This window comes from Dromiciops gliroides, chromosome 2 (assembly GCF_019393635.1).
Source record: "Dromiciops gliroides isolate mDroGli1 chromosome 2, mDroGli1.pri, whole genome shotgun sequence".
In the NCBI taxonomy this organism is placed as follows: Eukaryota; Metazoa; Chordata; class Mammalia; order Microbiotheria; family Microbiotheriidae; genus Dromiciops; species Dromiciops gliroides.
In genome coordinates, this window is record NC_057862.1 from 258,992,403 (window position 1) to 259,006,473 (window position 14,071).

The 14,071-nt window shown below is 42.0% G+C and overlaps 1 protein-coding gene across 1 annotated transcript in view; it reads left to right on the top strand.

Annotated features, from left to right (window-relative positions):
- Window positions 1-5,165: 5,165 nt before the first annotated feature.
- Window positions 5,166-14,071, top strand: part of ARG2 (arginase 2) — a 34,108-nt gene continuing 25,202 nt past the window's right edge. The window contains exons 1-2 of the mRNA XM_043981847.1: window positions 5,166-5,520; window positions 6,504-6,576. Coding sequence (XP_043837782.1) covers window positions 5,410-5,520; window positions 6,504-6,576 — 184 coding nt within the window. The 5' untranslated portion in view covers window positions 5,166-5,409. The remainder of the gene's footprint in view (window positions 5,521-6,503; window positions 6,577-14,071) is intronic.

The following is a 14,071-nucleotide window of genomic DNA, read 5'->3' on the forward strand; positions in this document are numbered from 1 at the left end:
GAGACTATGGTCTGAGAGAAATCTCAGAGCTCCAGATCATGGCGTTGATTGATGCTGATCTTTAGGGTACGACTACCCCTGTGTGGCTAAGGTGGAGTGAAAATCTAGATCATGGCAATTGATTAGGTTGATGGACAGGGAGGCCAGGCTATTTGAGGGGAGATTACACACACACACACACACACACACACACACACACACACGTATGATATATATATATATATGTTATATAATAATACATAATATATATCCTAGCTTCCTAAACTGTGGGTTGTGACCCCATATTAGGTCATGTAACTGAATGTGGGGGTTGTGAAAAATTTGGCAACAGTAAAAAGTTATGTATACCTATTTTATACACCTATATACAGGGGGTCATGTAAAAATTTCTCAGGCAAGGGCAAGTGGCGCAGTGGATAAAGCACCAGCCCTGGATTCAGGAGTACCTGAGTTCAAATCTGGCCTCAGACACTTGACACTTACTAGCTGCCTGACCCTGGGCAAGTCACTTAACCCTCATTGCTCCACCCCATCCCCAAAATTTCTCAGGCAAAAAGAAGTCATGTGGAAAAGCTGTAATGTATATAATATATATATACTGTTTACATATATGTGTGATGTATATACATATGCATTTGTTCATTAATTTATTTGTTCATTCAGTTCATTCATTCATTTATTTGTAGCATAGACAATATAGACTTGAATAAGATTCTGACCCAAATGCAAAACTCAATGAAAAAAGGAAGAAATTGCAGGCAGCTAGGTGGTATGGTGGATAAAGCACTGGACCTGGATTCAGGAGGACCTGAGTTCAGATCTGGTCTCAGACACTTACTAGCTGTGTGACCCTGGACAAGTCACTCATTGCCTCATTGCCCTGCAAAAAAAGAAAAGAAAAAGGAAGAAATGGGTATGAACAAGCTGTGTGTGTGTGTGTGTGTGTGTGTGTGTGTGTGTGTGTGTGTGTGTGTGTGTGAATAATATAAAATATTTAGATGGAGTAAACCTCTTAGGAGATGTTGCTGAGAAATGGCAGCATTGGGAAGGTCTGGATGTGCCAACTGAGGAACAAGGGCTATGCCTGCTCCTCCTGGCTCAGTCTGTTGGGCCAAATGAAAGAATGTGCATGCAATGACAGAGAGGGTTGTCAGGGATACAGTGACTTCTAGGAGGAGTCAGGTTTTCATAAAAGCAAAGTGGAAGGATTACAAGAGGAAGAAGTCAAATATAAAGTACAGCATCTTTCTCCTGAACTCCTGTCCTGTATCTCCAACTGCCAGCTTGACATCCTCACTCTGAAGTAATGTGGTGCCCATGGTTTAAGAACATTGATGAACTGGAGGGAGTTCAGAGGAGGGAGCCAGGATGGTAAAAGGCCTCGAATTCATGACAGATGAGGATGGGTTAAAAGTAACTGGGCATGTTTCCCTTCTAGAAAAAAAGACTTGGGGGGCGGCTAGGTGGCGCAGTGGATAAAGCACCGGCCCTGGATTCAGGAGTACCTGAGTTCAAATCCGGCCTCAGACACTTGACACTTACTAGCTGTGTGACCCTGGGCAAGTCACTTAACCCCCATTGCCCTGAAAAAAAAAAAAAAAGACTTGGAATACACGTGGAAGAGAAATTAGATTTGTTTTATTTGGCTACCTGGGAGCAAGGGGTGGATGTCTCAAAGAGGCAAATCCCAGCTTGATTTTACCCAAAAGTAAAATAGCCTTACTTGAGAGATGGTAGGTTCTCTTTCCTTGGTTGGTTCCCCCTCCTTCAGGCAGAGGCTAGATAACCACTTGTCTAATGTTATAGAGGGGATGTTTTTCATGTATGAGTTGCATTAAATGGTCCTTTCAAGCTTTCAAATTCTGTGATTCTGTGATTCTACTTGGATCTCCCATAGGTATTTCAAATTCATCATATCAAAAACAACTGATTTCCCCCCTTAAATCTAGACACTTTATCTTCCTAACTTCCTAGCTTCTGTTGAGAAATCATAGATTCTTCAAATCTCATTCAATCAGTTGCCAAATCATGCTGATTCCATCTCCTCAGCACCTCTCATATGCATCCCCTTCTCTGTATTCATACAACCATACTAGTTCAAACCTAATCACTTCTCAACTTCTAATCCATGCATCCAGTCTCTTCCCTCTCTAATCCATCCTCTTTTGCAGCTGCCAAGTCACTCCCTGTGGCTTTCAGTTGCTTCTAGGATCAAATACAAAGTCCTCAGATGGGCATTTAAAGCCCTTCACAACATAATTTTCAAACTATTTTTCCAGGCTTAGATTAATCCTATTCACAAACCCTATAGTCCAACCAAATTGTCCTCTGCTATTTCTTTTTTTGTTTGTTTGTTTTTTTGTTTTTGCTGGGCAATGAGGGTTAAGTGACTTGCCCAGGGTCACAAAACTAGTAAGTGTCAAGTGTCTGAGGCTGGATTTGAACTCAGGTACTCCTGAATCCAGGGCCAGTGCTTTATCCACTGCGCCACCTAGCTGCCCCCATGCTATTTCTCATATATGGAATTCCATCTCCCACCTGTGTGCCTTTGACAGTCTCAGTATCCTCCATGCCCATTTCTGTCTCTTGGAATTCCAGGTTTTCTTCAAGGCTCAGCTAGAGCATTACCTCCACCATCAAGGGCTTTTCTTTATTCTCTACCCCACTGCCTGCCCTGCCTCCCTCATTGTTAGTGCCCTCCTTGTCACTGTGTATTTAATTTGTATCCCTGTGTATTTATTTTGTACATATCTTATATTAATTTATAAACATTATATCTGTCTGGTAAAACGTAAGGCTTGTGGGCAAGGATTATTTTAGAAGTACTTGCCACATAGAACATACTTAATGTCTTTTGATTGACTGGAGAGGGAACAGGGAATAGAAAAGTGAAGGTTAAGGGGGAAGTTTTTGCCTAAACAGTCTTCCGCTTGGAATCACAGGGATTTGAAGGGGGAAAAGAGAGGAATAAAGAGTTTGCTAGCCTTACAACAGGAGATTGTGACCTCCTTCCCAGTGAGCAATGGCTCTGCCTAGGCCCCGGTTAAAAGATTGGTTAAGTGTCTGAGGCCGGGTTTGAACTCAGGTACTCCTGACTCCAGGGCCGGTGCTCTATCCACTGCAGAGTTACATTTTTACAAACAAGATTGCTGAATTCATTCAACGAAAGTAGGCTGGTGTAGTAGAAAAAAGTTTATTTACCAGTATTCCATATTCTAGTCCTAATCGTGCTGATTACCTGTGGTAAATAATTAGGGAAGTAATTGAAACAGTTTTGTAAAATAATAGCTAGGATTTATAAAGTACCAAATAATTTGTCTAGGGTGGCACAGCTAGTGCCTGAGGCAGGATTTGGATATGAGTCTTCCCCACTCAAATCACCTAGGTACCACTTAATACATGAATGGATTGGATTAGATGGCCAGAAGACCCTTTACAGTACTATGATTCTAAGAAATTTGCTTGAAGGAATGCTGACCAATCCATTCTGGAAAACAATGCTGGAATTATGCAGTTATGGAATTATGAGTGACTAAATTGTCTAGATCCTTTGACTCAGGAGATTTTACTGCTGGACATATAACTTAAGGAGGGCAACAAACAGAAAAACCTCATATGCACCAAAATATTTATAGTAGCACTTTATTATGGTAAGCAAAGAACTAAAGTAGATGCTCATCGATTAGGGAATTGCTAAACAAACTGTGGTATATGAATGTAATGGAATATTATTATAGTGCAGCTGGAGGCAAAGTCGATAAGCACTGGCCCTGGAGTCAGGAGGAACTGAATTCAAATTTCACCTCAGACAGTTATTAGCTGTGTGACCCTTGGGTAAGTCACTTAACCCCAATTGCCTTAAACATCCCAGGTCATCTCCAGTTGTCCTGATGTATATCTTACCACTGGACCCAAATGGCTCTGGAGAAGAGGTTGGTGACCTTGCACCCTTCCCTCATTTAAATCTAATTCACTGCAAGTCATGACATCACCCCAATGTCATGGTCCTCTTCGAGAACGAAGGACAAACATACAGTAAGGACATAATGAATACAGAGGAAAAACTCAAATAAAGGGATATAAGCAGAACCTGGAAAATAATATACACAATGACTGCCACAATGTAACTGGAAACAACAACAAACAACTGAAACAGGATACTCTGAAATGATGCTCAAACAATTTGGAACTATGCCCAAAGGGCTATGGGACTATGCATATCCTTTGACCCAGTAATACCACTACTAGGTCTGTATCCCAAAGAGATCATAAAAAAGGGATTAGGACTCACATGTACAAAAATATTTATAGCAGCTCTCTTTGTGGTGGAAAAGAATTGGAAAATGAAGGAATGCCCCTCAATTTGGGAATGGCTGAACAAGTTGTGGTATGTGTATGTAATTTCTTACACACTTACTGTGTAAGAAATGGTGAGCAGGCCGATTTCAGAAAAACCTGCAAAGACTTAAGTGGACTGATGCTGAGTGAAATGAGCAGAACCAGGAGAACATTGTACACAGTAACAGCAACATAGTGTGATGATCAACTGTGATAGACTTAGCTCTTCTCAGCAGTGCAATGATTCAAGACAATTCCAAAGAACTCATGATGGAAAATGTTCTCCACATCCAGAAAAAAGAACTGTGGATTCTGAATGCAGATTGAACCATAGTGTTTCTACTTTTGTTTTTGTTTTTTGTACTAGATTAAAACTGTCACCAGAAAGAGTAAGATAGTGACGTTAGTAAAGAACGATTAGAACTTGCAAGAGTTCATAGAAACTTCGATTGTTGAAATCTTCTCCCCCCACACCACTTTTAGGTGAGGAAGGGCAGATTCCATCAGAGCCAGTCTCTGCACCTCAAAGCCCTGGAGCCCGTGGAAGAGGCTGGATTGGGCCGGTGGGAATCACTGGTCGCTCACTCGCGTGGGGCTGACCGAGTGGTCCAGCTCAGGTTAAACGGCCGCGCCACGCTGGCTCGCGAGACGGAACAGACCACCTGGTCGCCCGGAGTCAGCGAGCCGTCCCACCCAGGCCTAGGGATAGAACCGCCCGCCAGCCCAGAAGAGACACACCTCCCCGCAGCCGCTCTCTCATTGGCCTAGAGCACTTACTGGCCTTTGTGACGTTCGTCCTGGAAACTGGAAAGAATCCAGATACGGAGCCCTCACGAATGTAGAACCCTAGGCGAGGGGGGCGCGGACAGCGGAGGTGTGCCGGAGGCCCGCGGGGGGCGGGGCTTCGGGAAGCGCCGAGTCCGTGACGCGGTCTGCGAGGGGGCGGGGTGTGACCGGCTCTGGGCTGGCGGAGGTACCCGAAGCGAGGTAAAGTGAACCCGCGGTTGCGGTATAAAAAGGAGCCGTCAGCCGCCGCCGCTAGCTTCTCGGACCGCTGGCCTCTGATCGACCATGTCCCTGAGGAGCAGCCTCTCGAGGCTTCTTCAGAAGCAAGCGCATTCCATCCTCAAGAAATCCGTTCATTCCGTGGCTGTGATCGGAGCCCCGTTCTTCAAAGGGCAGGTGAGATCGGGGGCTAGGACTCCTTCCCCCCTCCCCCCTTTTCCTTGAAACTGGAGCAGGGTTTTCTCCGCGGAGCATCGTGGCGAGCAGCCTCACCGAGCCTCCAGCTGGAGGATGGGGTGGGGGGAGGGGAGAAGCCGAGCCCTAGGGGTTCCCCTTTTGGGGAGGGGGGTCGGGAGGGAGCACGTGGGATCCTCCTTGGAGTGGAGCGCGGGGTGCAGGGCGCGGTGAAGCCGGCAGATTTCCGCTTTAGGGGCTCCAAGTTCGGAGGAAAGGGAGGGAGAGCACGAGGATCTCCCTTGTTTAGGGATGGTTGGAGCGAGAGATGGTTTCCCCAGTGGGGCTGGAAGAGGAGAAATGGGCGGCTCCCTCCACCCCCGTAGCATCGGGTATTGTGAAGCAAAGCCACCGCGTGAGGATCACCACGTTGGGGGTTGCGGGAAGGGCCATTCGTCTTAGGTGGGGAGAAAGCAATGACCGAGGTCGGTAAATGGAGAAGACCCGAAGGTGCCTCCAGCCTAGGGAGGGGTTGTTTTGTTATCCTACTGATAGAAGTAGGGGCGATGTAGTGGAAAGAATCGGTCCTGAGTAGGGGGAGATTCAGCTAGTCCTAGCTCTGTGACCTTTAATAAGTCTCTTTACCTCTCTGACTAGCCTCGGCTTCCTTATTTAAAAATGAAGAGGACTAAATAAATCTCTAAGGTCCCTAGCTCTTAACTTATGTGATCATATTGATTGTGGCTCTTTTCAAAGTGAAATGCATAGTGATGTTTAACCCGATTTTTCCAGTTCTGGTGTCTCTCTGCCCCCATACCCTAGCACTTGGTGAGCTAATATAATCTTAGGGGCTAGATATTAGTGCTCTAAATACTTAAATTTAACTACCATTCACTGGCAAATCGATCATGTGAAGTACAGGTTAACTTTTCAGAAAGTATCTTCACTCCCAACTTGTCACCAGTATCTCTGTGTTTATGTGACAGAAACGAAGAGGAGTAGAACATGGTCCTGCAGCCGTAAGAGAGGCAGGGTTATTGAAAAGGCTCTCCAACTTGGGTAAGTGATCATGGTTTGTATTTGTGCTGTGTAAGATTAACTGGCCAGACTCAAAAGAGGAGGAAGCTTTGAGTCAGTGGTAGCTTAGAAACTCATGTGGCAAACCAGGTCATTTTCTCTGAAATCTAGTGTTGTCTTCAATTGCATTTTAGCATCAATTGAAATAAACCTTTAAAGATAGCATTTTAATTTTATTGGTTTTGCATAGTCTTTGTTTTTTAAAATAGTTTTGAGTTCCAAATTTTATCCCTCCTTCCCTCCCTCCCCAATCTCCTCCCTAAGGCAGTTAGCAATCAGATATGGCTTATACATCTGCAATTACGTAAAACATTAGCATATTAGTAATTTTGTACAAGAAAACTTGAATAAAAAAAAAATTAGTCCTTTGGGATTGTCTTGGATCATTGTATTCCTGAGAATAGTTAAGTCATTCACAGTTCTTCATCAAACAGTCTTGCTGTCTCTGTAGATTATTAGCACCTGGTCGTGCCAGGGAGTTGAAGCAGAACTGAACCAAATTGTTAACGTATGCAGTGTTGCTTTCAGATGTGCTAAGTGACCAGAAAATAAAGGAAGAACTCTTAGTGGTTTACCTGCCCCCCCCTTTTTTCTCAACAAGTCAAATAACATGACTTAATCGTTTCATGAAGATAAGGAACTAAGTGATTGTTTTGCTAACAAATTTTCTCATCTTGCCCAATGCAGTCATACCAATGCCACATATGACTCACCATAGTCTTATACCAGTTTCCTCTTTTAAAATCCTACTATTGTTTATCCTTCCCAGGGCTATATAGAGAAGTCATGACGTATTAGTATCACTGGAACAACTGAAATATGTGAGCATTACCTAACAACTAGCAAAAAAATAAAAAGTCACTGGATGATTCATGATAATAGACAAGGTCTGGGAAGTCTAAAAATAAATTTTATTTTAAAAAAATAGTGACTAAAATATCAGTCGTGATAATGGGAAAACAATGCAGATAATTGAAATTTTCCAATTTATCCACAGGTTTCAGCTTAGTCCCTTTTAAAGCTGCCAAAAAGTAACAAGACTGGGTTTTCAGTATGTTGGTGTTAAAGTGAGCAGGATTATTCAACCACTCCTATTTGTCCATCCCCCACCCTAGACTGACTCATTTATAGATGTTTCCTGGTATAAACTCTCCTCTTTTATGGGAAATTGTATCAAAGGATTCTTCATTCTTCCTCTTTCCTCTTCTCCCTTCCCTCCCCCACTCTTCCCCTTCCCCAGCCAAAGATAGGGCTTTGGCAAAACAAATCTACCATCTTGATATTCTTTCCCCACTTCCTCCAGGATATCCTTCCAACAGCTTTTTGGAGAAGTACACCCAGAGTAACCTGTTAGTGATACTGTTTATTAAAAACAAGTAAGGGGGCAGGCAGCTAGATGGTGCAGTGGTAAAGCGCCGGCCCTGGATTCAGGAGTACCTGGGTTCAAATCCAGCCTCAGACACTTGACACTTACTAGCTGTGTGACCCTGGGCAAGTCACTTAACCCTCATTGCCTTGCAAAAAACCAACAAACCAAAACAAACAAACAAACAACAATAACAACAACAACAAAACAACAAGTAAGCCTGATTCCAGGGGGAAAGATTTCAGACTTGAGAGAGCCCAAGAGTAGAAAGATACAGTTACCACCTTGGGATCTTAAGCAACACAGACTCTGTCCTGACACTTGAACAGCCCAAATCTCATTCCATTCCCCTGTTTCTTCTGGTGGCTGCTTCTAACCATACTACTCCACCTAGGCTAATCATTGTTATCTTTCCTTCTCCATCTCTATGTTTCTTCCATAAGCTTCTTTTTTGAGCTTTACTCAGACCAGCTTCACTGGGCTGCTAGCCTTTGTTGCCGCTAGCTTCAGGCTTAACTTTTTTTTTTCATTTGCTGGGGTAATGCTGTATTTTTTTTTTCCCAGAAAGAGCAGGAATCCTTTCCCTAGTCACCTCTCTTGTTCTGCTTCCTTAGGGACTTAGCTTTGAAGCCTGCCACCTCTCTGACAGGAGGTGGGAGAACAGCAAGCTCCTCACCCTTTAAAAAAATTATATTATATATAGGTCTGGGCCTCTTAGTAAGGCCTAAACTTATGGTGGCTATTGAATGTAGATCTTTGTCTGCAAATTAGGCCATTACCTGGCCAGATATTTTCCCAATAATAACCCAGTAGCTCTGGAGTTCAGGGTTCCCCAGTTTTTCTTTATACTCTTGTCTTAACTGTCCTTGCAAACGAGTGAGTGGTATAGAGGCAGCCAAGTTGGTTGTTTCTGCTGAATGCTTAGTAGATGTTTTCATGGGCTTTTTTATGAAAATAGAGCTACTCAAAACCTCAGCTCCTTTACTAGATGCAAGGTGATCTGACCTTTGAAAGAAGCTCATCATTTTACTAGGTGCAAAATGGGCCTGACTGATACATAGGTTTACATGTATATTGTAGATAATTTAAATACTTGTTGATGTATCTACTTTATTTTCTTTCACTGTCCAAATGCTGATGGGGCTGCTAATGAGCAGTGAAAAATACCTAAAAGGAAGATGGAGGGAGGAATAATTAAGTCATGACCACAAAATAGTAAGACACATATCTTGTGTAATATGCACAATAAGTGTTCAATAAATATTTGTTGACCAGTCGATTTGAATTTTTGAGCAAGAAAGATCCTGAGAAGTCACAATAATTCAATCCCCTAATTATATTCTGGACTTGTTATATTCAGGGCAGTTAGGTGATGTAATGAACAGAGCACTGAGCCTGAAGTTGGGAGGACCTGAGTTCAAATATCACCTGAGATACTTACTAGCTGTGTCACTCTGGGCAAGTCACTTAACCCCAATTGCTTTAAACATCCAGGGCCATCTCCAGTTGTCCTGATATATATCTTGCCACTGGACCCAGATGGCTCTGGAGGAGAGAGTGAGGTTGGTGACCTTGCACATCCCTCCCTCACTTAAATCCAGTTCAGTCCAAGTCATGACATCACCCCAATGTCATGGTCTTCTTCGAGAAAGAAAGACAGACAACAATAACAGCAGTAATTCTGGACTAGATTTTGAATCAGTCCAAGAAACCTTATCTGTTATTAAAACCCCAGAAAAGGAATTCCTCCCTCAATACACTTAGAGTCAGGAAGGTTGATTTGTGTATCTAACTTGGGTTTATTCTGTTGCCATAAACAGCAGTGGCTGTTCCTCTCATTTTCAGGAGATCATTTCTTAATGTCTTGGTTTCATATCACCTACATTTTCCAATGTTTTTTTTTCCCTTCTAGAAAGCCATCCTTTTTTGGGGGGGGGGGGGCAGGGCAATGGGGGTTAAGTGACTTGCCCAGGGTCACACAGCTAGTAAGTGTCAAGTGTCTGAGGCCAAATTTGAACTCAGGTCCTCCTGAATCCAGGGCTGGTGCTTTATCCACTGCGCCACCTAGCTGCCCCAAAAGCCATCCTTTTTAACAACAATAAAAAGGTTCAAAACTAACCAACAAATGAAAATGTAATATTATACAGAGGGTTCTATGCCATAGTCCCTTACTTTCAAGAAGAAGCAGGTGCTATCACCTATCTCTCCTTGGGGGCCAGGCTTGGTCATTAGGATTCCACAGCATTCAATTTTGATCGCTTTGTTCTTTCCATTTACATTGTTATTGTGTATATTGTTATTATTATTTTTTTTTTTAGTGAGGCAATTGGGGTTATGTGACTTGCCCAGGGTCACACAGCTAGTAAGTGTTAAGTGTCTGAGGCCGGATTTGAACTCAGGTACTCCTGACTCTAGGGCTGGTGCTCTGTCCACTGCGCCACCTAGCTGCCCCTTATTGTGTATATTGTTTTTCTGACTGCCTATTTTACATTGGTTCGTATAAATATTCCTGTTTTTCTTTGAATTAGTCATGTTCTGTTTTAAACCTGTCCTTTTCCTGTTGCTTGAAGTACATGCCTTGTACTCCTTTCTCCTCTTTTTCTCTGAAATTCTGTTTTTAAGCTCAGGAAGGTGGTGTCTAGCTGTTAAAACCAGCCTAAGTGATCCTCGGATAACCATTACTTTTATGTCTTTCAGTCGTTTTATGATGGGATATTGGGGCGGGGGGGCTCGGGGCAATGAAGGTTAAGTGACTTGCCCAGGGTCACACAGCTAATAAGTGTCAAGTGTCTGAGGCTGGATTTGAACTCAGATACTCCTGAATCCAGGGCCTGTGCTTTATCCACTGTGCCACCTTGGATATTTCAATTCAGACAAAATTGGGGAAAATCTGATTTAACATATCTCATTTCCCAGATGTATTTTTTTCTTTTTTGCTGATGTCTACATAGGATACCTTAATCCTTTAAAGATTGGAAATCACCTTTTAAAGGAAATTTCATTCTCCAGCATGGCTAGCTGTCTTCTAATAAAAAAAAAATTTGAACAATCTTTAGCATTTCTAAAATTAATAAGCATTTTTTAAATTCCACAGCAGTGTATCTGGATCTTTCTTTTTTGACTTTCTTGTATATATACTAAGCAGTAGAATTTGAGTCAGAGTATGGACATTTTACTAACTTTTTTTAAGCTTAATTTCAAATTGCCTTTCAAAATATTTGGACCAAATTCACAGCTTAACCAATAATGCATGAACAGAACTTCAACAATGACTATTTTCATCCTTTGTCATCTTTGCCAATTTCCTGAGTTTGAGGTAAAACCTTGGAGTTGTTTTGATTTGTATTTATCATATTTGTGACTTGGTGGTTAACAGTTTGAACTTCTTTTGACAATTACTATGTTCATATTCTTAGCTTATCCATTGGGGAATGATAGGCACTCCCATTTGATACCCTAATCTCCTTTGAAGTTGACTGTCTTTTGTGAGCTTTACATTCTGGAGATGGTAAAAACAGATTCTGAAAATGGACTTCAAGCCGTAAATGACTCTGACCTTAGCACTAACTCTGCTGAGTCATCCTAAGGCCATGAGTCCATTCCAGAAGTAGACCATCCTTCAGTGCCCAAACAGTAGAGACAACAAAATCCCTTATCACCAAGATATATTCTTTAATATATTTAATAATTCTTATGTTTAAATATACAGTCTCTCCTATATTAACATTAAGCCACCATAAATTTCTTGGCTTGTATTCCTTTACCCATTATAATATCTAATTGAATTGATGCTTCTTCGTGAAATATTAAGAGTTCTTAAAGGACAAAGCATGTAAGATTTAATTTTGTTTTTAAGTATTCCCAGTTATATGTGTGAAATATCTTTTTTCTTTTTTTAAAAACTGATGCTATCCCTTTAAATTAATTTCTGCAAAATTGCTTTTTTTTTAGTTCAGAATAGAATTTTATTTTCCAAAATATATGTAAAAACAAATTTTAACATCAATTAAAAAAAAAATTGTTCCAACTTCTCTTCCTCCTCTATTCCCACCCCCACCCACTAGAACTCAAGCATTTCAAAATAAATTATACATGAGTAGTCATGGAAAACATTCCCACATTGGCTAGGTTGTGAGGAAAAAACAGTCAAAAAAAACTCCCAAAACTTCAGACTGAGGAATTGTCAAAGAGAAAAAACATTTTTTTAAAAAAATGTGTTTCCAGGGGCAGCTAGGTGGCGCAGCGGACAGAGCACCGGCCCTGGAACCAGGAGCACCCGAGCCCAAATCCGGCCCCACACACCCAACACCCACCAACCACATGACCCCGGGCAAGCCACCCAACCCCAATTGCCTCACCAAAAAAGAAAAAAAAAAGAGAAAAGAAAAAAAATGTGTTTCCAACTATTTCAGATACTATCACTTCTTTCTCTGTAGATGGGTTGCCATTTTCATAGTCCTTCAGGATTATATTGGACCATTGCCTTGCTGAAAATAACCACATGCTTCCCAGCAGATCATTTTACACTATTGCTGTTATTTTGTATACAGTGCATTTCACTCTGCTTCAGTTCATGTAGGTCTTTCCATGTTTTTCTTTTTTTTTTAGTAAGGCAGTTGGGGTTAAGTGACTTGCCCAGGGTCACACAGCTAGTAAGTGTTAAGTGTCTGAGGCCGGACCTGAACTCAGGTACTCCTGAATCCAGGGCCAGCTCTCTATCCACTGCGCCACCTAGCTGCCCCCATGTTTTTCTAATAGTATCCTGTTCATCATACCCTAAATAATGTACCTTAAACTTGACAAAGAATTTTCTTCGTATTAGTCCAGCAAAGTCATCATAACTATTTCCCTCCATCCTATTCCCTTCCCATGATATTTACTCTATTTTCCATCTACTTTTAAACTATTCCTCCTCAAAAGTATTTTACTTCTGACTGTCCCCTCCCCTACTCTACACTCCCTTTCTTTCCACCCTTCCTTCCTTATCCTCTTCCCCTCATACTTTCCTGTAAGGTTAAATAGATTACTCCTCCCAACTGGGTGTGAATGTTATTCCCTCCATGAGCCAACTCTGATGAGTTTAAGGTCTTTGAGCTAATTCTATATTCCAAATTTTCTTCCTCCCTCTCTCCTCAATCCTCCCTATGAAATCAAGCAATTCAATATTTCATACTTGTGCCGTTATGCAGAACGTCTTCACCTTCCTTGAAAGTATTTTGCTTTTTACTACTCTCTCCCAGAATCTGCCCTTCCCTCCTTCCCCTCCCCCCCCTTATCTCCCTCCCCTCCCTCAGGGCAAAATATATTACTATACCCACTTGAGTATGTTAGTCCTTCTTTGAGTCAATTCTGATGATATTAAGGTTCAATCACTCCCCAATTCCTTCTCCCTCTTCCCCTCCCCTCCATAAGCTTTTTTCTTGTTTCCTTCATATGAATAACCTCTCCCCAGAACATCTCTCCCCTTCCCCCTCCCCCAGTCTATTTCTCCTACACCTCAACCCTATTTTAAGGATGTCATTATGGGTTAGTTAGGTGGCACAGTGGACAATGCACCAGCCCTGGACCCAGGAGGCCCCAAGCCCAAATCCGGCCCCATACATAAGACACCCCACAAAGAACAAAACATAACTTCCCTTCGTATTCAGTTCAGACCTGTGTCTTCTGTATTATCTTCCCATATAGGAATGTTAACAGTTTGATCTTTTAATATCCCTCATGAAGTCTTTTTCCTGTTTATCTTTTTATGCTTCTCCGGGGTGTTGTATTTGAAAGTCAAATTTTCTATTCAGTTCAGGTCTTTTCATAACAAATGCCTGAAAGTCTTCTTTCTTCTTGAAGTTCCATGTTTGCCTCTGAAAGAGGATGCTTAGTTTTGCTGGGTACGTGATTTTTGACTGTAGTCCCAGTTCCTTTGCCCTCTGGAATATCATATTCCATGCCCTCCGGTCCTTTAATGTAGAAGCTGCTAGATCTTGCTTTATCCTTATTGGAGCTCCACAGTATTTAAATTCCTTTTTTCTAGCTGCTTGCAATATTTTCTCCTTGACCTGGGAGTTCTGGAATTTGGCTATAATATTCCTGGAGGTTTTCCTTTTGGGATCTCTTTCA